The sequence below is a fragment of the Pseudoliparis swirei genome, chromosome 19 (assembly GCF_029220125.1).
Source record: "Pseudoliparis swirei isolate HS2019 ecotype Mariana Trench chromosome 19, NWPU_hadal_v1, whole genome shotgun sequence".
NCBI lineage: Eukaryota > Metazoa > Chordata > Actinopteri > Perciformes > Liparidae > Pseudoliparis > Pseudoliparis swirei.
In genome coordinates this window covers 11509704-11534680 of record NC_079406.1, presented here as the reverse complement: position 1 = coordinate 11534680, position 24977 = coordinate 11509704, and the positions used below count along the sequence as shown (strand labels likewise).

At 40.5% G+C, this 24977-nt stretch overlaps 1 protein-coding gene across 1 annotated transcript; it reads left to right on the top strand.

Annotated features, from left to right (window-relative positions):
* The first annotated feature begins 6032 nt into the window (after window positions 1–6032).
* Window positions 6033–24887, top strand: frmpd3 (FERM and PDZ domain containing 3). The gene is made up of 11 exons (XM_056439911.1): window positions 6033–6097; window positions 9738–9845; window positions 11884–12015; window positions 14204–14323; window positions 14651–14787; window positions 15330–15456; window positions 15751–15840; window positions 16064–16243; window positions 16461–16596; window positions 17884–18768; window positions 19511–24887. Exons 2-11 carry the CDS (start codon window positions 9741–9743, stop codon window positions 22306–22308), a joined length of 4710 nt encoding a protein of 1569 aa, XP_056295886.1. The 5' UTR covers window positions 6033–6097; window positions 9738–9740; the 3' UTR covers window positions 22309–24887.
* Window positions 24888–24977: the final 90 nt, after the last annotated feature.

Below are 24977 nucleotides of genomic sequence, written 5' to 3'. Positions count from 1 at the left end.
AAGAGACTTATTAGAGCAGTCTGCTAATAAGGAGTTGCAGTAATCTAGTCTAGAAGTCACGAATGCGTGAACCAGTTTTTCTGCATCTTTTTGAGAGAAGTCCTTGAGATTTGCTTTACGTGGAAGTTAAAGGACAACTCCCGATCAAAGATATCGTCGAGATTCATTACAGTGGTGTTGGATGCCAGGGCAATTCCATCTATAGAAACCACATCACCAGATAATTGATCTCTGAGGTGTTCAGGGCCGAGTAAAACAACTTAGGTCCAGGTCATCCATGTTTTTATGTCTTTGAGACATGCTTGGATTTTAGTGAGCTGGTTGATCTCCTCTGGTTTGATTGATATATATAGAATTGAGTATCATCTGCTTCACAATGAAAGTTTATGGAATGTTTCCTGATAATATTGCCCAAAGGAAGCATATATAAGGTAAATAAAATTGGTCCAAGCACAGAACCTCGAGGAACTCCGTAATTAACGTTGGTGGTCATCGAGGCTTCATCGTTTACAAATACAAATTGAGATCGATCTTATGAATAGGATTTTAACCAACTTAGTGTGGTGCCTGAAATGCCAATCGACTGATCCTGTAATAGGATGTCATGGTCAATAGTGTCCAACGCAGCACTAAGGTCTAAGAAGACCAGGACAGAGATGAGTCCTTTATCTGATGCAATTAGGAGGTCATGTGTAATGTTCACCAGTGCTGTCTCTGTGCTGTGGTGTTTTCTAAATCCTGACTGAAACTCCTCAAATAAACTATTATGATGTAGGAAATCACACAACTGGTTTGCAACTACTTTCTCAAGGATCTTGGAGAGGAAGGGGAGGTTAGAGATCGGTCATAGTTAGCCAACACCTCTGGATCCAGAGTGGGCTTCTTCAGGAGAGGTTTAATTGCAGCTACTTTGAAGGAATGTGGTACATGGCCTGTTAGCAAAGACACATTGATAATATCTAATAGAGAGGTGCCAATTAAAAGCAAACGTCTTTCAGCAGTCGTGTCTTGTCATCTGTAAAAGAGCATGTATGGTTCACAGCAGCAGCTCGGTCCACACTGGGAGAGGTTGGCAGATTTAGAGACATTAATGTCTTAAATACTCTATATTATATCTGAATGTTCTAGGTCCTTCATTATTGCAGTTTCTCAGAAAGGCAGGCCTCAAATGTCATTTGCTTTTACAACAAAAGTACCTACATTTTTTCTTCCATCTTGTGCATATTCACTTCAACGCAGAACCTTCTGAGGAGCCAAATGCATCCGATTTATATTTTTAATGTTCCATTTTTTTTACCTTCACATCTATCATTTAACTTTTCTGTGCAACAGTGTTCCAAGATTTGGTCTGAAAAGCTGTGAAAATGCTTCAAAAGAGAATGAACTATGAAGAAAGCAGGGTATATTATTTCTGAGATTGTCTCCTCCTGTCAATTGTGCAGGTGAATGATTGCGAAACCGAGAGCGGCCATTGCAGTGTGACCCTGTCCCATGCTGCTCCCTCCTTTCAGGGGATGGCAAAGGTCCAGGATGGACAGACGAATGCATTTGACAGGTAAATATGTACTACACACAGTGGTGGGCCATGCATTTTCTACCTAGGCCTTTAGGCCTTCAATGTCGTCTTTCTACAGCTGAACAACCTGATGAAAGATATTAGTTCACCAGTGTTCCGATGCTATGCTTTTATTGTGAAGGAGGAACGGAAGGAGATAAAGTTGCCGTGTTTCTTGTGTTATTAAGTAACGTAAAACCCTCAGTTACACTAATAACCTTATTTAGACACCACAGCTACAAGTTATTATTGGTTTGGTGTAAACACATCGTATTCACATAACGCTGCAACAAGTGGAATAAAATGTTACATGAAGTGCAACACCTACAAATACATAACTGCAGAGTGCAGATACATAAACACGTGCATGACGGGATGCTGAGTCATTAACGGACATTGCTTGTAGTCCACACCACCGTAACAAACACAATGACAACAACACATTTACAAGAACCAGTCACATTTATATATACCAAGACATGACAACACAATCAGACAGAACTGTGGCACTAAAACGCCTCACTCAATAGAATCAGAAAGAACCATATAATAAAAACAACAGAGACAAATGAACACAACGCTACTGCAGAACACAAACAAGAAGCTCACTTACAAACTCCCTTCAATTAAAGTTAAAGTCCATCCTCCTCTCTTTGGCAACATACATCTAAATGACGCGGTCGTAGAGTTTGTCGTTGAGCTTTAAGTCCACTAACAACTCCTTCTGATGGCCATGGACGCCAGTGATGAAAGTCGAGCCTCCCCAGTTGCGTTTCTGGAATAGCCTAAGTCTTAATCTCTTTCAGGGCTGAAAATTGCTGGCTCAAGCTAGCTAACTGTGGGGTCGGGCTCAAGCTATCTAGCTGTGGGGTTGGACGGCCGTTGGTTATAATGTCCTTCTTTTCCTGAAACGTCCTCCTTGAGAAAGGCTTCTAGATTAAATCCGCCACGAAGTCCGCTTCTCCTCCTTCCGCCATGAAATGTTAAAAGCAAAAACCTAAAACTTTGGTGACTTCTTGACTTCTTGACCCCTGCTAATCTACCTCCTTCTCCTCTCAGTTGAACTGCATGCGGGCCCACTAACCAATCACAGCGCATGTTAATCTGACGTACTTTCATGAGCTTCCAGAAGGCCAAAGACCTAAAAAAATACACCCAGTATGTCAAACTAACGATATGATTGGTTGAAGATTATGTCAATCAACGATAAGGTCCCCATGTACTTCAAGCAGGCTGTACTTATCTTGGCCTGTGTGAAGGCCTGAGATGAGCTGCTCTTCTTCCACACTCAAAGAAATGACTCATTGGATGAACTCAATTAAATTGTTGGCAGGTTTTCCATCCAATAATTATATGCAACTCCAACTCAAATTTAGCACATCAGTGCAATAAAATGTAATTAAGTTTGTCCAACTCATTTGTATCAAATACATCTAAAATAAAATAACGATTTTCATTAAATTAAATTAATTTGTGTTTGTCCAACTCAAAATATAAACTAACTAACTAACAAAATATGCAAACTCCACACAGAAGGAATGCCCGGACTGGGAATTGAACCCACGGACCTCTGGCTTTGAGGCGACAGTGTTAGCCACTACACCACCGTACAGCCCTGAAAGTGTGTTCACCTCATGTAAACAACTGATTTTCAGCTGGCGCATGCGCAAAGGGTAGTCCTCAATGAAACACATATATTTTGAGTTGATATGCGCACCATCTAACCTAAATAAAACTAATAAATGAAAGTATTCATACATTTTGTGTTACACCCATTAAATATAAATATCTATTTTTGTAATTGATTTATTAAAATGTATCAAACAATATTTAAATGTGTCACCTCTAAGAAGGACTTGAATCGTTTTTTTGAGTGCATAGAGACTGTGGAGGTGAAATCTGAATGTATAAAAGCTCCCGTTAAAATAAATTGGACTAGAAGCAGCGCTGCCTGATGGAAGCACAGCAACAGAGGAAGACAATAGTGTAATAAGAAAAGAAAAATTGAGAAAAGAAAAAATACAATTATAAAATAGCTATAACTTCGTAATTATGTTTAGGCCTTCAGAGAAGGCTTAGAAGGCCCGGACGGCCCGCCACTGGCTACACATGACCGTGACACTTTTTCTCTGCATAAAGACAATATTTACAGCAATTTCCAACAGGATATATAATGTTTGATCTTGTAAATATTGTATCATATTAAAAAAGGCATGTGTATCTTCATGTCTCTTCTTATTTATGAATGTGTGCATGTCCTCTGCAGCTCTGCAATGTTAGAGGAGAGCCAAGATGGTATGGACAGTGGTACCCTAAGTCCTGTCTCAGCTCGACAGGTCACCATCCAGCGCCACCCGACTCAAGGCTTCGGCTTTATTGCAGGCAGCCAGAGGCCTGTCATTGTACGCTCTGTCTCTGCTGGTTAGTGTGTGCGTGTTTGTCAGAGAAAAAGGTCCTATGATGAGTCAAATTAAAACCTTCCTTTTTATTCTATGTTTATGACTGTGTATACTGGCTATGTGTCCAATCTCATCTGCAGACGGACCCTCCTTTGGCAAGCTTTTTCCTGGAGACCAGATCTTGGCCATTAACGAGGAGACGGTGAGCGACGCGCCCCGAGAGAGAGTCATAGACCTTGTAAGGTAACATCCTTTACTGTCCCAGGAGGGAGGGAGGGAGGGCTAGAAGGAGGGTATGGGCCAGGGGACCAGCAACACAGGCAAGTGGAAAGTGGACATAGGTGAAAAGGGTGCATCAAAAGTAGCAAACTGCTTCTTATTGATGGTGATGCCTGACATCAACACAAACCTGTGGACGAGACAGTCCTTTTGCAGCTGAAGGACAACAAGGATGTGGCAGATACAGAATAAACTGGAGAAGCTCTCCAAATACCATGCTGTCTGTGGCGTTATCTAATCCTACTCCACTCTCTTTTGTCTTTCCATAGACGCTGCAAAGACACCATAGTTCTCACTGTGCTGCAGCCCCATCAGGTAGTATAATGGGAAACTCTCTCTTTCATGTGCTCATACCTTAGGAATCATCTTACTCTTCATCAGTCTTGTCCCGTCTCTCTGAATCAAAAAGAAACACTGTACAGTATTCTGTGTAGGTAACAGTGCACACTATTGTAGCGCACAGATACATTACTCTTCAAGGGCATGCCTTCAATTAGAGTAACTTGTTTTTCTAGTAATACCTATAAAAACACAGGTCTTTACACAAAACCTTAATAAATCAAATATTTGTGGGCATTCAATTCAATTCAATTCAGTTTATTTGTATAGCCCAATTTCACAAATTACAAATTTGTCTCGGAGTGCTTTACAATCTGTACACATCGACATCCCTGCCCCAAAACCTCGCATCGGATCAGGAAAAACTCCCAAATAACCCTACAGGGGGGAAAAAAGGGAAGAAACCTTCAGAAGAGCAACAGAGGAGGATCCCTCATCTATCCATACAGAATAAATATAGCACTTATATAGACAACTAACTGAACTGGATCATTTTAGAAGAGGAAATACTGATGTTAAAATGTAGATTCTTTTTTTAAAATTGAATTATGTGGAACCTTGAGGAGCAGTTCTGGAGGAATTTCCATATGTGTTGGCTCTCACACATGGACGGATTAAGAAACCACGGGCCCCTGGGCCTGGACGTGTCAAGGGCCCCCCCCCCACCCGCAAAAAAAAAACAAAAAAAATTGTCACAAAAAAAATTGTCAAAAAACAATTACATATTTTTTTTTTTTTAAACATCGCTAACAAAACAGTCCGTATGGAACAACGATACCGGAGCTGAGCAGACAACATAACGCGAATTATATGACCATGACATGAATGACTTAAGCCTAGCATATACCAGCTATGGCGCATCGTGTCATATCATCATATCAATATAAAGTTAATAACAGCGACTTCACGCAGAGGCTCTGGCTTAGGGGCCCCCTGAGCTCATGGGCCCCTGGTGCCGGTAGGCTCGTTCGGTAATCCATCCCTCAGTAGGACTATTGGGGCCCTGTTACTGACATGAATGACTTAAGCCTAGCATATACCGGCATACGGCGCATCGTGTCATATCATCATATTCATATCAATACAATGTTAATCACAGCGACGTCACGCGCGGAGGCTCAGGCCCAGGGGCCCCCTGAGCTCATGGGCCCCTGGGCCTGGGCCCGGTAGGCCCGTTGGTTAATCCATCCCTGCTCTCACATCTTTATTGTAATAAGAACAACATTTTAAAAAATATTTAAACTTTTAGCAAGTAATTTTTATGTTGGAAATAAGTTTGCAGTGTCAGATTGCAGCAGCATTAGCAGCTCTCCAACACACATCTCTTTAGCACTGGCAGTAACAAGGGGCTTTTTTTATTTTGTGTCTCTTCATTCACGCTGATTTAAGTGTGTCTGTCTCTCTCTCTTCTTATCCTCAGTCACCTAAGTCTGCCTTCATAAGTGCAGCCAAAAAGGCCCGCCTGCGAACCAACCCGCCGAAAGTGCGCTTTTCAGAGCACGTGTCCATCAGCGACCCAGACTCAGTAGGTTAAACTTTTCGTGTTTCTCTGGAACATGTTCATGCAAACACATCCTGTTAATCTGTCCCCATTTCCCTGGTTGTGTATTTCTTTTGTTTGATTAGAAATCGCAAAGGCCTCAAGTGTCCTCTCTCCATCCTCTAATTTCAGGCTGAGCTTTTCTAATGTTTGTGAGCTTTTGGTCCAGCAGTTCATCCTTGAATAAATTGCTTTCCTGACTGATTTAAATTATCACAGGTGCATCCTGAAACTCTTTTAAAAGATAATCACACATTTTAAAAACAGCTATAATGTCTCCTTGAAATATGTTTGGTTGTTTGACCGCAAATGTTCTGGTTGCATATGAAAGAGCTTATAATGTTTTAGATTTCATACATGACTAATTCAAATCTACAAGCAACTGATATCTCGTACATTATTTCATATTGTTCAATTTAGACCTGCATCGTGACATATGTATGACATAAGACAATGTACACAAATCAAGTACTGGGGAGAGAGGGAGGTCAGAGGAAGGAGAAGCTACTGTAATTCGGTGTTTTGCCAAAGGTAGGCTTTTGTCTTTTCTTTCCCCAGATATTTTGTTTAATATTGTTGTATTAATTATAATATAGAGAGATAAAATAGTTACCTCAAAGGTTTCAAACACATATGGGGTAATATACAGTTGGTTGTACTGTAAATAAAGAAGATGGACAATCAATGAAGAATCAGAAGTTGGCTGGCAGGCTATTCCGTCAGTCCATTTTCCATCTACCTGAACTAAATGGAGGAGATAGAGGACAGGATCACATGGACCACCAGGTCTTTTATAAGTTTTGGGTGAAGCCAATGCAAATTGTTAGGCTGACAGCTCTAACTTGTCTTTTATTACAGCTGATTTCACCATTCACACTAGCCTGGCAGCATCATTAGTCATGTGAACACAGATGTCCTTTCTGATATAAAAAAATAAGACTTCAGTGCAAGTGAGAGTTATTCCCTACAAATCAGCCAAGGCCAGCGGCTTTATTACTGGCAAAAGCAATACTGTACGAGAGCTGCGTTTCAAGCCTCCCCGATCTCTCTTAGAATTGTAAATCCAAGTGATCATAGCTCCAAAAAAACACAGGGCCTTGTTGATGCTGAAGTAGAAGGGAACTGTTATGACTGGCAATGATCAGAGGTTTCAGCCACCACCTATGCATGCGGCAAGACATTTCTAATCAGGAGCCACAGGCTGCTATTGATCATCTGAAGATCTGATCAGTTTTGACCACCTAGCCTGCATGGTGTTTCTTGAGAAAAAGAAAGGGGGAAGTAGACGAGGCTATGGCGTTGTGCCTCTATTAACTTTTTCCCTTAATGTGATGGCTAAACCTCCCCCTTACCAACAAGAACAAAGGTAGTGGCTTGTAATGGGAAGCAATATAGCTTTTTATGTGAACACATAGACCTTCACTGGTTCACCCTTGCTTTAAGGCTGCATTATGGGGAAAGAGCTGTTCACTCAACTCAGGCTTTAGTCGCTTCCAGTCTGCACGGAAGAACAGCTTGTTGAGCTTTCTGAGTATTTAAGTTATCTAAAAACAGACTGCCGGGCATCTGTTGTGGACACAGCTCTCCATTTTAAACTGAATGCTGAGATACATCGTTGCAGTAAATCCAAATCCCTTTAGTGTCATGAGTAATGTCTGCCTACTGTTCTTACAAATCCCACACGTCAAAATGAAAAAATGAATTTTCTACTGAGAACATAGATTGCGCACACAAGAGTCTTCAAAAACAGTTCATGAGTTTGGTCATGATACATGAATCAGTTTTCGAATTATACACCTTTTTGTTATCTCACTGCCACACCCCCTTTTAGTAAACTGGCATGAATACAAACATACACCTACACACCCACACACTTGACATCCATGCCAGATAGTTTGATTTAGTACTGGTTCATAAATTAGCCTCCCCCTGTTTCTACTTTGTCAAGCTGTCAGACCTTAGAGCCCACACCACCAACTGCACTCTGAATGAATATTATTGAGTTTTCAGAAAAACAAAAAGAGCTATTTCAGAAAGACGGAGAAAGGGAGTCTTAAATATGCATCTGATGGATCAATCCAGGATGTCAAACTGATTTAGCAGTGAAAACAGGCTAAATAGATAAAGATAGAGAGTAAATAGACAGATCAGTGTAAAAGTGAACCAGAACATCATCTTGAGATTGAGACTGAGAAAGAATAAATAAAAGGAACAATACTAAAGCCAGGTAGGTCTTTATTCACTGACATTAACCCTTGTGTTACCATGACTATGATCTGTAAGTCCAAGAAGTGCTCATGCAGCAAAACAAAATCACTGCACAAACATAGGCTTGTCTAATCAGATTTACGATGATGCACCATGTAAGATTAATGTTCATTAATTTTCTTAACCCTTGTGTTGCCTTAGGGTCATATTGACCCGAATCAATATTACACCCTCCCCCCGCCTTAGGATTAATTTGACCCCATTCAATGTTTAATGTCGGTGTTCTTTCGGGAGTCAAGAAACAAACATAAAGTGCCTCACACTTAAACTTGGAAAACAATATTAATTCTAATAATTTTCTGGAGGTTTTAATTGCTGGCGTCAAATTGAACCCAAAGGGTAAAATATGTTAGTAAATATAAAGGTAACAGGAGGGTGAAACATTGAATCGGGTCAAAATGACCCAAAGGCGGGGGGAGGGTGTAATATTGATTCGGGTCAAAATGACCCTAAGGCAACACAAGGGTTAAAAAGCAAAGGCAGCATGTGTATACATTCAGTATACATTTTAATAGCTCTGTGAAATCCGAACTAATATTAACTTTGCAGGTCTTTTTTACAAACCTAAAACCTAAGGTTTTAGAAACATACCTCTGGTTCCATTCTCTCAGTGTAATGAGTATCACTATTACGTTTAACCATTACTAGCTCGGAATCCACAAAACAAGCCTGACAATAAAGAAAATCTGAGACAATTGCATGAGAGTCTGTGGAGCAGAGACTGATAGTCCCCCCAAACTAAGCTGGTCAATGCAATGCTATGATTGGACAGTCTGTGTTTCGAAAGTACTTAACTAGGAGTCAATTAGGGGAGATTACAACTGGGCTGCACCCTTGCTATGCATTCTTAATGTCACATTAAAACCCTAAAATCTATCTTATAACATGTAGATACATCCCTTCCCTCTGGTCACAACTGTGGTTCTTTGAGTTTGTCATTTTCTTAAAAAGCAAGATTAAAAAAAGATGACTGCCCATCACATCACATCCTAGCAATAATGAACTGAACTGCATGTCATAACTGTTATTCTAACGAAGGCTTTGAGTAACCTTGAATCCTTTTGCCTCCACTTGTGAAATGTGTCAATGCTTTCAATCCAACCAGTAAATGTGCTTTGCATGTCATACATATTGAATGGGTAGACTGGAGGAACTTAATAAGCCCTTCTTTGATCCTGATGCAATGCATGATCTGGGCCTCATAAGGCAGAGTGGTGCACCTTCTAGTATCTCTCCATTGTTCACAATGAGACGGAGTGGGGAACTACAATTACAGCACATTGTATTTATATTTTACAAATAATTCCTTTGTTTTCTGTACTAACCCAAAGGTGTATTCTCCCTTAATCTCTTTCAGACAATGCTCAAGGACGACTCCTTGCTACTCATACCAAATGTGTTGAAGGTGTTCTTGGAGAATGGACAGATTAAGTCCTTTACATTTGATAACCGTACCACTGTTAGGGTATGTATTCAATATAGCTGTGCACATGGGAAAGGCAACTGAATTTCAAAATGTTTACATAAAGCTTCTACAATCTATATTCATATTAAAAATGATCTAAATAGTGATACACCCACAGGTAAGTTATCAGACAACCCTGCAGTTCTTGTCATTTCTATGGAGGATTTTAGTTACAAATCTTTCTATTTTTGTTCACTCTACCTACATTTTTCCACCAAAAAAAGGATAACTAAATTACCTGCCCTGCACCAAGTGGCAGACAGACAAAGATGGCGGCTCGCGAGCAAACATAGTGGAACATTTAGCAGCTAATTAGCTACATTTCTCAGGGGCTGGTAAAGACGAAAAAAGAGTGAGACGGAGAGTGATTTCAAATGAATTATGTCATTAAAAGATATTACAACTTAATGAGGCGGTAATATGTCATGGTTATGTTTACAGCTTGATGGGCTGCCCCAAGTTCCCTAAGATAAATCTGTAAGCATATTAAAGGTTTAAGACTTGCCGTATTATAAATGCACCCAACGTATGCATATCATTGTTGATGGCTTTTCCTTTCTAAAAGGGGAAATTTTGATGGATTTTTAAAACTGTATATTTATGATTGTGTTGGAGCTTCATGTGGATTGATTATTAATACAACTCAGGCACATATGATTTCGTGTTTGTGATGAACAACTGAATACTAACCATAAATGAAGTCAAGCGTCCTCATTTTCAAGTTTATATTTAATAAGTAATTGTTTTGAAAAACAAAGAAGAAAAATCAGTTTAATTTTGGGAAACTTTACCATCGCAGTTTTGGGAATTTATAATCTCAGTGATGTGATTAGAGCCATCAATCAACAAATGAATTAAATCAGACAGAGTTCATTTATCTCTCTCTGTCAGCCTCTAAGATGAATCTGACATCTCTGAGCAGACTCATTAAACAGACTTCACAAATCTCTCCTCTGCTCATGCAGGGAAACTGAGGGAGAAAAGTTAAAACACTGCAGCACTTAAAATGGATGATGGAGGAAGCTACTCTTGTCAAACTGCAAGACTGTTAAAACTGGGTATTCACATTTTTCAGACAGCAGTTGCTTAGGTTACATCCAAAATCAACAATACGTGAGAAATTAAATTGCTCTTAATGAGCCTCCACTCACAGCTAAAAACTACAGCAACATATTGCTACAATAGATACATTTAAATGTCCATGCCTCTGATATATTAAAATGTCAAAACAATAATGAAACCTTATTGCTTACACTAGTCATAGCTTACTAGGCTTAACCTAGGCATAGCCCCCCAGAAAGTTGTCTCTATATTTTGAAAGGAGATGAGAAAAGGCTGGGCTGCACGGTGGTGTAGTGGCTAGCACTGTCACCTCACAGCAAGATGGCCGAGGGTTCAATTCCGGTCGGGGCGGTCCTTCTGTGTGGAGTTTGCATGTTCTCCCCGTGGCAGCGTGGGTTCCCTCTGGGTTCTCCGGCTTCCTCCCACAGTCCAAAGACATGCAGCAGGTTAATTGATGTCTAAATTGCCCATAGGTGTGAATGGTTGTATGTCGCCCTAGATGGACTGGCGGCCTGTCCAGGGTGTCCCCTGCCTTCGCAGCTGGGATTGACTCCAGCGCCCCGCGACCGTAATGAGGATGAAGCGGTGTTGATAATGGATAGATGAGAAAAGACTCATTATTCATTGAATGTGTTGTAACTCTGTTCATTCTGTACACATGACATCTATTGCTTCCATCCGGGGAGAGGGATCCTCCTGTTTCTCTCCTGAAGCTTTCATCCCTTTTTCCCTGTTAAAGGGTTCGTATGTGTACAGATTGTAAAGCCGTCTGAGGCAAATGTATAATCTGGGCTATACAAAACTTAATTGAAAAGCTCTACATCATTCATAGATGCTGATCTGCAAAGGAGCAGGCATTTATCCTTTGTTAATTCATGGTAAAAAAATAGGCTCTTTTCTTTTTTAAAGTGCAATCGAATGTATTCTTAATGGGAACATTTCAATCTCTAATCGGTTTCCATGTATCTTCTTTCAGGATGTGATCTCCTCCCTGCAGGACCGCCTCTCACTGCGCTACATTGAGCACTTTGCCTTGGTGTTAGAGGCAGGTGGTTTGGACCAGAACCCAAGGTTGCATCTGCTACAGGAGAGCCAGCCTCTGACACATGTAAGATACCCAAAACAGGAAAATGTGTGGAGGATCGTGAGTAAAAAACAGTTTTAGTTGGTTAATGTGTTTGCAAGATTAACTGTATGAAAGCATTAACAAGTAACCCCAAGCTATCATTGTAATTGTAATTTGTGAAATTGGGCTACACAAATAAACTGAATTGAAAACTGAATTGAATCATAAAATATTCCTGAGGCAGGGATTTTGGATGCTGTGGCACTATTGTCTTTCATAGGTGTAGATAAATGGTTGATAACGCCCACTGCAGTATTTTTACAAAGCAGCGCCAGAAGTATATTTCACCTACATGTACAAAATATATTTCATATGTTGGGACATACAAGAAGCGAGCCATTTTAAGATAAATATTTATTCAAGGCATTTTTTCTATCAAAAAGATTTCAGCAGATCGACTTAAAATGTTGCCAGAACAATATTACTTTTCATGGAACTATAGCAATGGTGTGGCAGCAAAAAGAAATTTGCGCCATGAAACAGGAAGTTGTCCAATCTGCTCCAAATTGCTGGAGAAGAGTCTATGTTGAAACACATCTCGGAGCCAATATTGACTGATGGTCATATTGTCACCTACTGGTAACAGGCTGTGTACTTTTAAAACCTCCTTGAAGGTTATTCAGATACATCTCAAAATTGGTGAGAAAAGCCATAGAAATTAAATCGAGACAAGGCGTGTGCACTTAACCCTTGTGTTGCCTTAGGGTCATTTTGACCCGACTCAATATTACACCCTCCCCCCGCCTTTGGGTCATTTTGACCCGATTCAATGTTTAACCCTCCTGTTACCTTTATATTTACTAACATATTTTACCCTTTGGGTTCAATTTGACGCCAGCGATTAAAACCTCCAGAAAATTATTAGAATTAATATTGTTTTCCAAGTTTAAGTGTGAGGCACTTTATGTTTGTTTGTTGACTACCGAAAGAACACCGACATTAAACATTGAATGGGGTCAAATTAATCCTAAGGCGGGGGGAGGGTGTAATATTGATTCGGGTCAAAATGACCCTAAGGCAACACAAGGGTTAAGGAGTGTTTATATGCATAAGACTGCTGCCATGGTGCCCATCAATGTTCATATTGCTTTATTTGGGAATGTGTGTAATTACATGTCTGTGTATGCATGCGCCTTTTGGCTCAACTAAAATTACCTAATATGGTGAGATATTGCCACAACTAAATGTTATCTGACATGTTGATAACTTCGAGGGAGTAGGCTTGTTGACCCGCTCCTGAATGTCTCTGTGACGGTGGAGCCTTGATATACCGAGAGATGTGTTGTTTGTTGTGTGGATGGGACATGTGGCTATAACGTATACAGCTACTATGCATGGTGGTAAGGCAGGCCAAAGACGGCTTTCAATTAAGGACCCAGGAAAAAGGGGCAGAGCTTAAAAAGGGGTGGGAAGCTCACCTGGGCTTTTTCCTGAGAGCAGCTAAGGCCAGCCTGGTTGGGGGATTAATGTGTCCTTGTGTTCGGTGAGGGACGCTAGACTCCACAAAAGTCATGTGCAAGTCTTTTATAAATATTTTGCCGATTGCAATTGTTTGCATGCCAATATTCACTCAGTCAAACCGCAACCTACTGGAAAATGTGTATGTCTTGTTTGCTGCTGCTTCAAACACATCTCCCCCTAGGGATAAATAAAGTATGTATATATATATATACATATATATATAAAAGGAAGTCAGCCTCATGTGACAATCTAATGTACATGAATTTTACACTGTGTGTTCTACATTTAATTTTAAGCAACATTATGCATGTATAGCACACACACTCTGCAAAGTGGACATAGGAACTAATGCAAAACTCTTAATACATTTCCCCCAATGCCTGGCACTATGTGCAGTTTCTGACGGTCGCAGAAATTAATGACTGCATAAGCAGACCAACGATGTGCCTTGTTCACCTCACAGAAATTCTACTTTGTTATGTACGACTAATGCCAAAGAAGGACTTGGTTGCCCAGGGCAGCTGTGGCTACTGATGGAGCTTACCACCACCGGTATCACTGTGTGTGTGTGTATGACTACTGGACTCTGGACTCTGTCAAGCGACTTTGGGTACTTAGAGAAGCACTATATAAGATTGAAGGTTATTATTATTATTATTATTATTATTATTATTATTATTATCTATCTGATATTGTTGTATTCCCTCAGGTGGTGCATAGAACCTATTTCCAAGGGATGAAGTGTCTGTTCCGCATCTGCTTCTTCCCGAAGGACCCTGCAGACCTGCTGAGAAGAGACCCTGCTGCTTTTGAGTACCTCTATATACAGGTAAAGCCCTGGATTAAAAGGAGGATTTTCAAGGATGTCATTTAAATATGACACTGTTGGACAGCCGTCTCCTTGAAAAGCAAGGGCTTGGCCTTATTTTACTCATTTTATCGTTAGAAAGGTTGCATATTCCAGAGTTAGGCGATGCAGAATGGGCCTGTTGAAGGCTCTTGAAAAACGCTTTCAGGTTAACTTCAGATATCCAAGCAGCCTTATGAAGTTGGAAGCAGTCCCTGGCAAATAAACGAGTGCTCAGCCTAACATAATTATTCCAGTCTTGTTTACTGTCATCTTTGTACAAAACAACAATACAACATGCCCTAACAGAGTCGCAATGACGTCATCAAGGAACGCTTTGGCATGGACTGGAAATCTGACATCACGCTACGATTGGCTGCGCTTCATATCTACATCACTGTGTCCTCCGCGCGGCCTAATCAGAAGATCTCTCTCAAGCATGTTGAGTAAGTCCACAAACTAGATTAGCCTTCAAATGAATTCATGAAAAATTACAGACTAACAGTAATGTATTGCATTTTACCTCATTATTAATCCTGTGTACCATGTCAGAGTCCCACAATGAAGTTTGTTCATTCAATAATGTCTAAATGATTAATAATTAATCCCGATAGTATTAAAAACTCAAATTACTCAAGGGTCATTTTCTCTAGGTCATTATGAGACAAAGAAATCTGTTGCTTTGTGAAATTCCATCTCTCCCTCAATATGCTCATTTATACTATAAAACCTCAACCTAGCAAGAAATTAGCTTTTGTCATCACAACCACAGAAGCAGAACAGATCCACTGTAATAGACTTAGGTTGGCCATGTCGAGCCAGTAGTTAAAAACGGTGTCTGCTTGGTTCACTGTGTCTTCCTGTGGGACGAAAAAGAAACCTTTGTGTTCTCAGTGTGGACATCTTCCAGGACTCTGATTAACCACTTCGCTGTTGTTTTTCTCTTGTGTGTATCCTCTTCCATCTTTCTCTTTGCTCTTGATCCTAGGAAAGAGTGGGGACTAGAGCCTTTTCTTCCCCTCACTTTGCTTCCAACAGTCAAGGAGAAGAATGTGTGCAAAAGCCTGTCTCAGTTGCTGAAGACCTACCAGCATCCACCACCGTCGGGAAACAAGGTTCATCCCTCTAAAACACATCTAGGCAATACAGACCTCTCACCATATTGGCATACTCTGATTACTATTGACATTTAAATTTCAATATTTTTCTTTGCTTCTTTCGGGAAAAATTGTATTAATTGCTTTCTATGGTAATGTTTACTTGATAATTAGTCTTTTCTTTTAGGAAGTCCTAGATGTAGCTGTTGTATAACAATTTATGAGCCAAATCTGTGGCTCAACATTGCCCCCAGGAGGATGTGGAAAGTCCTCTCAAAGATTAGCTTTTCTTGTTTATTATTCTGTTAACAGGTCCCTCCTCTCCAAGGAAAGCTGCAGTATATGCGTGTACTCAACGACCTCCCACCTTTTGGTGGCATACTGTTTCACACTGTTGGACTGGTAATACATGTTTGAATCTTTGTGCACTAAAATGCAAATGTATCTCTTTTCCTAGAATGTCTTTGAAGGTGTGCATGTTTTCACACAAGGAGCATGCTTCTTTAATGCACCTGTTCAACATTTGCAAGAATTATATAAACAGCTGATTTTTAAAGGTATTATGCAATGTTCCGATATACAAATAAATATAAACAATTTATTGTAAACCTCTTGTGTTCAACAGGATGAAAAACAATCAGCTACAACACTACTTGTGGGTCCTCGACATGGTATAAGTCACGTTATTGACCTGAAAAACAACCTCACAACAGTTCTGGCTGAGTTCAGTAGGGTTGTCAAGATCCAGCTCTACCGAGAAAGCCAGGGAGTGGCTCGTGTCGAGGTGACAATCCATGAGGCCAAGGTACTACAGCACTAAAGATGTACACTATAAGTATATCTGATAATCACAAGACACCATTTTGCAGCAGGGCAAGTATGTATTTGGTATGCCTTCTCTTTGAAATTAAACAGTTTTATACATTTTATCATTTCATCAGGTCATTACAAAATGTGCAGGCAATGCTCATTGCCTGTCCCCTAAACAGTCTCCTAATTACCCTCCCTCCCACCCGTTGCAGCCCCTGGTCCTACTCATGGAATGGCCTGATGCCAGTAACTTTGCATGCCTCATCTCTGGCTACTACAAACTGTTTGTAGACCCCAAACGGACCATCTACTTCCGGACCCCTGGTCAGTCTCAGCTGACCAAAGCAGGTATGTTAGAAAGCTGTTTGACTTGTAGGGGTTCATTTTAAACACATTTTCTAAATAAGGAATATACAGAAATTACAGAAAACATTGTTTATGTAAAAGCCTACGATGAAATGTTCATGTCACCCATTTAGAGTTGAATAAGTGTCTTTCTTTCGGCATCATATTAGACACTGCATGTCTGGCAATAATTGGTTTTCATTTATGTTCAGTCTACATGGACATTGATCTGCTTCTTCATTGGCTGAAATCATTACCTGTAGTAACCAGGTTATCCTGGAACTACAATCCCTCGGCGCCCTCTGCTGTCTCTTCTCTCACCTCAATCTTGTCTCATTGGAATGTGATACTCCATATTTCTTTTCCCAAGACAGATTAATATTATGGATTTATACAGGTTATTAGTTTGATATACAGCAATATAATATATATATATATATATATTTATTTATTTATATTATATACACGCATACACACACACACACATATACAGGACTGTCTCAGAAAATTAGAATATTGTGATGAAGTTCTTTATTTTCTGTAATGCAATTAAATAAACAAAAATGTCATGCATTCTGGATTCATTACAAATCAACTGAAATATTGCAAGCCTTTTATTCTTTTAATATTGCTGATTATGTCTTACAGCTTAAGAAAACTCAAATATCCTATCTCTAAATATTAGAATATCATGAAAAAGTATACTAGTAGGGTATTAAACAAATCACTTGAATTGTCTAATTAACTCGAAACACCTGCAAGGGTTTCCTGAGCCTTGACAAACACTCAGCTGTTATAAATCTTTTTTTTACTTGGTCTGAGGAAATATTAAAATTTTATGAGATAGGATTTTAGAGTTTTCTTAAGCTGTAAGCCATAATCAGCAATATTAAAAGAATAAAAGGCTTGCAATATTTCAGTTGATTTGTAATGAATCCAGAATGCATGACTTTTTTTTTTATTGCATTACAGAAAATAAAGAACTTCATCACAATATTCTAATTTTCTGAGACAGTCCTGTATACCCTGATCAGACATGAAAAAATCTTCTGCCATCTGCTGTCACAACCTGTAGTCCACATATAAAGAGGATCATCATACCATCACATTCCACCAGAATCAAACTCTCCAACCTTAAACAAACTTCAACTATCAACATCCATCTCTGAAATAACAAATAATCCCCATGTGACCACCAGCTGTCACCTCTGCTTTCCCATCTGGATCTTCTCTATCCCCTTAGTTTTTACCACCTCAAACTTTCCACTGCTCTGACAATTCTATCCTCAGATTACAGAAGCTCCCACCATGCTCACCCACGTTCTGGGGCAACCAGCTTGCCAAGTGGAGGGCGCCGAGGGGACGAGAGGGAAAGCTCACACAGGGAGTCAGGGTCTTCAAGGGCCCTAGTTCCGGCCGAGCCCCAGCACCTGGGCTTGTGTCATGTCCACCTTCGAGAACAACAGCAATTTCAAGAGCTCCAAACACACGCTGAAGCTGAACTCGACATCAATGAAAACTTTATTTCCCATGAGCCCCCTTGGCGGCCCCACACTAAATCAGACGCAACCCAGCAGAGTACAGAGGAAATAGCTGATGTTTTAGAGAGCCCAGCAGTGGAGAATGCAGGATTCAGAATTCGAGCCCAAACAATGCGTCAATCCCAGAAAACTTCACGATACTTTTGTGACTCCTGCAAAACCAGACATAAGGCAGAGGGTCTGTCAACAGCAATGAACAGTAGTGGGAGCTCGGGGAAACACTGCTCAAGTGCTTGTGCCTCCCGAGCTGGAGGCGCTGTTGACCTCATGGCCCTTCAGCCCCCAGGAATTGAAGAGGAGGAAGAGGCAAATGCTGGTGGAGAGAAATTGCAACCACCACCACCTGCTATTGCTGCCCCACCACCTGGCTTCAGGGACAACAGTTCAGATGAGGATGACCCAAAGAGAGGCAGGAAGGCTCAAACCAGTGCCAGCCCTGGGGTCGCCTCTGGGAAGCTGGCCCAAGCCAAGGAAGATGTGCTTGTAACACTAATTGATAATGTGGCCACAAGAACAGTCCGAGATCATGCCCAGGAGCTTGACGATGCCTTGGTGTCTACCTTACAGGCACTAGAGGCTTTGGCAGCCTCTGAGGACTACCCCCATCACCCTCAACAGCCAACACAGACTGCAGGTCAAAAGCCTCAGTCATGCCACAGCTCACATCTCACACACAGTATTAACAGTAGTTCTGTTCCAATAGTGTTCCAATGTTTCACTTTTACACAGTACATTTGTAGTGCAGTACATTTGTAGTACACTGTCTTTTTATCATCTTGTGAAATGGCAAGACCATCCTGTAATCTTTTAATTGTCTGGTAGCAATGCATGTACCTGGGAAAAAATAACATAAATTAAGGTAGAAGGTTCAAGACAACTGAAGGTCGCTGAACAGAGCGACCAATAGCCCAAACTAGAATTATATTGAAGTCATACATAATGTCATGTGTCTCAAAAACTTTTTTTAAAACAAGGCCCCAATATCAAAATAAACCTTTTTATAAATAAAAAATTGCCAGTCAATATCATGAGTAATAAAATGTTCTAGTCCTGGAATATTTATCCAGCACACATATGTATCTGCATGGAAAAGCAGATGTTCTTTCAAGTTGGGTGAGGCAAGCCCACTGGTGTATAGATCTTCCTGGAAGGAGGTTGAATATCTGACCACAAAACACTGATTTTGGGAACAAATTAAAACATTTCCTAAATATATTTTTGCTGTCTTATAATGCACATGAATCCAATCAACTGAAAATGGTTTAATAACTTATGGACTAGAGTAAATACAAATATAAACTTTCAATATTTCTGTGTTATTAATATTTTTTATGTTTTGATTTTCCTAACAGTGTGCCGTTTGTCTTCATCCTCAGGGCTGATTGTCTTAGCTGCCATTACACCTGAGTCATCATTGGACTCAGGCCATGAGACCAACTCTTCTGAATTAACTGATGTTTCGGAGGTGGTGTCAGCTATGAAGCAGAACCAGAACAAGGGTTACCTGCTGGCTCATCACATCAACAAAGAACATATACTCTGTCGCCGTGACTTTCCTCTGGCAATCCCTGGCTGCACTGCAAAGACCATAGGGACTGGGGCCTTCTCTGTGGGTCAGATTCGTGTTGGATGTCCACCCAAGCAAGTAATTCTAAGCAAGACGGTTCCCTTTAAAGTCAGTCCCAGTCCAGACTCTGCAGGAGTCAGAGTTGTAACAGAGCAGGGGGGCAATCAAGAGACTCAGACGGAACAGAAAGAAGAGACGGAAGAAAACCTTGAGTCCACCAAAGCAAACAGCCCTGATCGCCCTTCTAAGTCAACTGATGAACTTAAAGTGGCTGGTGCTTCTTTGACAGCTCAAGTCAGTAAAGAGCAGAAGCTATTAAATTCTTCTGGGGAGACCTTGAGCCAAAATCATTCAGATGGTAAAATGGGGAAGACAACCACACCTCTTATAACAAACCCTAGCAACAAAGCCTTACATATCCTCCTACCTGTGGAAAGAATTGCCTCTGCCAAGATTTCTCCCACTAATATGTGCCAAGATGCCAAGACTGCCTCTAGTGAGACCATGAAGCCTTCAAGCTCTACAGAACTGTTGCCAGTTGATGAACTTTTCTGCACGTGCTCAGTGCAACAGGAGCCTGGGGCTCAACTAAGACTAAAAGACCCCAAAGTTCAGAAGATAGCAGTATTCCAGTCCTCCTCCCCCACAGATGATGAGCGTCTTCAGGCCAAAGGCCTTCAGCTTGATAACAGCAAAGAAAATGAAGTGAGAGTAGGAGCAGATCCTAGCTTGGCAAAACCCACCCCTCAAATACAAACCAAGCATTCCCCTCATTTGCTTGTAAATGCAGAGAGAAGAGAGGCAGCTGAAAACAAGTCTGAGAGTGCTCCGGGCAAATCCCACCCTGAGTCACAAAAATGTCCCATAAAATCGTTACCTATTTTAGATGATCTGACAACACCTAGCCCCTCTGTAGATAAAGTCTCCACTCTCCCTGTCAGAGACTCAAAGAAGCAATGTAGTAGGAAGGGGAAGTCCCCGCGCAGCGCTCCTTTCTTGAGCTTTAGAAACCTTCTTTCAGCTACCTTCCCAGCACGAATGCGAAGAGAAACAGATGAGCGAAGGGCTCAGTTGCAGAAAGTCCGGCAGTATGAATTAGAGTTCTTAGAGGAACTGCTGAAACCCAAGTCATCCCAAGGAGAATTTTTGCCACAGGGATCCTCACCTGTGCCCTCGGGCACACCCTGTGCCTGCCAACTCCGCACCAGCCCTGTAATAAAGGCTCCAGGTATATCCAGGGAGCAGCGACGAAGCTGTGACTGTAAGAGAATGTGTAGGGGCATGCGACTACCTGACACACCAGTTGGATCCACAACAGAGACACAACACAGAGGTAGAGAGAGACCTATCTCTAAAACCCCTCCAACCGTCTCCAAAGCACCTCATATCCAAGGTGCTTCAAGAAGACCTCAGACTTTGGAGATTAAGACCACACGAATACGCTCTACCAGTCTGGAGTCAAGAGAGCCTAGGGGAGAGCAGGGTTCCTGCTTGCCCATCTGTACTTCTCCAACCGATTGCATGGGAGCACCACAATACAAGACGCTCCAGAGGCGATACAGCATTGGAGAGCTGGATAACAGCACTAGCACGGCTGTGTATGCTGAGGTGAAACCCAAAGCCAAGAGTCTAGAGAAAGAGATGGAGAGAGTGAGGGCCACAGGGCTGAGGCTCCCCACCCCAGTAGAGCCGGTCCACAGTCAGTCTTTCCAAGTAGAGGGGAAGGGTAAAAAGGGTGTATTTTTCATTCAGGGAGAAGAGCTATTGCGTGAAAGTAAAGGGACTAGCGAGGTGCCGCTGACCCTGCCGAGTGAAGACAGTGATGACAAGGATAAATGCTGCTCATTCTGTTTCTGCTACAGGAAGTGTGAGGTCGCAGATGAAAGCAGTGAAAAGGATGAGCTCTCATACTCCATACCTCTTCAGGTCCTTCCAGGCATAGAGTTGGACTCGCATACCTTTCCTGTAGTCAGCAAAATGCTCCATGTTCTTGATGCAGAGGATTGCAGTCGTGAGGAAGAGGAGGAGGAGCCACAGACACAGGAGATTGACCTGAGAGCCTGTGATACAATGGAGGGGAGCCTTGCACGGGTACAGGCTTTACAGGGAAACAGTTTCAGCTTGCCTGATGGTTTCCTAAATGCCCAGTTGGATGCTAATGAGTTACTCGCTATTCTGCGTCAGTGTGCCAACAGCCCCCAAACTGAGGGCGAGGCTCGACTTCAGCCCTCACAGATTTCAGAGTACAAACAGGAGCTGGCGGTGCGATTCAAAGAATTCAGAGCATCTTGTCGACGAGTGGCAAGTGTTGAAAAAAGCCCAACACGTATGCTTGCTGTTGTCACAACCAGCTTTCAAGTGTTGTGTGAACTAACTCAGACCTTCATCAAATTGGTTAGGGGGGTTCGTTCAGAAACCCAAAGGCTGCAGCTGTTGAGAAAGGTTGAGGAAGTAGCTATCAACTACACGTTGCTTCTGCGCGCAGCAGAAGAATCAATGGGGCACTCGAGCAGCTTGCCGACAAAATCAGTGAGCCCTCAAGTTTCCTCCAACACGAATAACATGAGCTCACTTACTCGACCCATCAAAACTCTGCCGGAACAGTAAGAATACATCTGGCAGGGGGTCGTAAATCAAAATTGTCCAGAATGTGGTTGGCAACTCTATCCATATTCATTATTTGTTTATTGTTTACAATTTTTACAAGACAAGCAATGACTCATCCTCAGTAAAAATTGCAATGCAGCTGTTCCATCTCATGTTTACAGGCCCTGAGGTAGCCTCGTGGATCTTGTTTTGAAATATAAAGATACCCCAAATAATGCACAATGGAATAAGAATCCTATAACAGACTGGGTGATACAGGGCTAATCACCTTATATCAACATTCACAATATACATAAGTCATTGAAGTATAGTATTTTATATGTGATGTATATTTGGGTTGTGTCTACTTAGCAAATAATATAAAGTTTTGTGATGAAAAAAAGTGAAGAATATATTTGAAATGTATTGAGGTTATAGAAATATAAAGATTATAATAAATCATCCGATAAATGTTTCCTCTGGAAAAAATTCTTCAGAGCTCTCGTCAAGTAGCGACTTCTGTAAATTGCGTAGTCAAAGCGATGGCTGGCTAGATGGTGATGTGTTTGATTTTTAAAAAATATTAACTGTTGTAATGCAAAATGGAGATCTTTGTTGGCTATGGTGACTATGTCTGGCGCAGTGATACACAAGTCAAAATTTAAGTGACAGTGTTGGAAAATGAAAACCGCTGAAAGACGACGACTATGAAATTGTTAACTATATTGACTGTCAGAGGCCCCTTCTGCACCATAACAGTGCAGGTATGAAACACACCCGCTCTGGGCAGACAATGTAGCAGAGACCCAAGTCAGTTTTATCCACTATACAGTAATGAGTATTGTTACCTCACTCAACTGTAAAGAAGAGATACCCACACTGTACTAAATAATGCACGGTGTATTATACGCCATCACTGATCCATGTTTCACTTGCAACTTACTTTTCTTAAAATACAGTTTTAATTATAGCCATCCACTTGTAAGTGTGTAGACTTACCACTAGAATTGTGCACAACCTCTGAAATTAGCTCTGAAGTTGAAATGTATCTTTTAATGTTTTATTAAGTGTTTTTTATTCACACTGCTGCTGAAAACCTCACTTGAGTCCACATTACCAGTTTTACATAATCGATCACCTCAAAGCTACAGTTTACCAGTTTCGAAAGATCCTTTGTTTTTAATTCAGGTTTTCAGATAAAGTATAAACTCATTTGCTTTCTTTGTGCTGTTATACATTGTGCACTCTAGCAAATATATAATAAACACACAAAGTACTTTTCTATGTATTTTAATAAAACTAACACATCTGTTTCTTGTCTGAAACCTTCTTTGTGTCTCATCCTCTTGTTATTCCTTGAAATTAGTCAAGGAGATGTTTTATGTACTGGCCTGCCATGTAAACTGGACATACTGTCAAAAGAGAGTGCTGTGAAACCAAATCAATCTGGCCTGTCACAATACTAAAGATAACAAACACAATATTGCTGTTTCTTGCACAAAATGTATTAGTCAGTTCTTTGGGATATAATGTGGTTGTCTAATGAACTGCAAAGGTTTATAAAACACTATTTATGAGGTTAATATCCAGCCTGGGTAAAAGTATTTAAGTGTTTGATATTTGATTAATTTATAGCCAAACACCAATCAGATATTTTCTAGCTAAATTATGCCTTCATACTGCTGGAAATCTGAGCCACTTGTTTTCAGCTTTGATGATTGTTTATTATTATGCGTGTGATTTATCTTCAATTTATCAATAAAGCTCCCAATACTATAATTTTTTTAATTTTAAACAGAGATTGACCTCGAATGTTTCAGTATTTGGGCCTTGTTGTACTTCTTTACTTGGTTTCAGAATCCATTGTTGTGTTGACAAGCACTCTCTTTTAACAGTTGGTCCTTTGTTGTTGATGTGGAATTTCCATTCAGTGTTCTCTCTTTCACTGTACTGCATGTTTTCCTTTATGTATTAGACTTTCAGGGGCAAATACTTTGACAATTGAAGGTGATGATACTGATTGTATAGATCATTTTCCATTTCTAAAGTGGAAAAAACAGGCAACAAATAAATATGTTAATGTTTTGCCGATGATATTCAGTATTGGAATGTATTATTCTACACAGATGTAAATAGTAAGACACTTTTTAAACATTACCTGTAACATTAAAATGTATCCAAACTCTTCACTCTTTTGTAAAAAGAAAAAGATAAGACATGTCTGTAAGGTAATTATTTATAGTAGTAATGTAACATAGAGACTAATAGCAAAACATATATTTTAATGAGTATATATCGAGCATGTTATTTTTTTAAACAACAATATCAGAAAGTGTATTCTCATAAGCTCTTGAACATTTTAAGATTCTGATAAACATTTTCTGTGGTTTGTCATTGTTCAGTTGCTTTGATAAACTGTGGACTTGTCCATGTTTCATTCACACAATGAGCCTGCCACGGCTTAATCTATTGTTTCTTTATGTGCACCTATTCATTCATGTCTTTATTTACAGTCAATGGTCTTGTCGTCACTGTGGTTTTCTGTCTGTGTACAAAGTTAAATCATGTTTTACGAGCAATAAAGTATATAATATAAAGTCTTTCAGAGAATTTGGAAATTACATTGAATGCAGTAAACTTTCCGTAGTGACGATGTGTTCATTAGAATGGCTTCAAGCAAAGGACGTCCA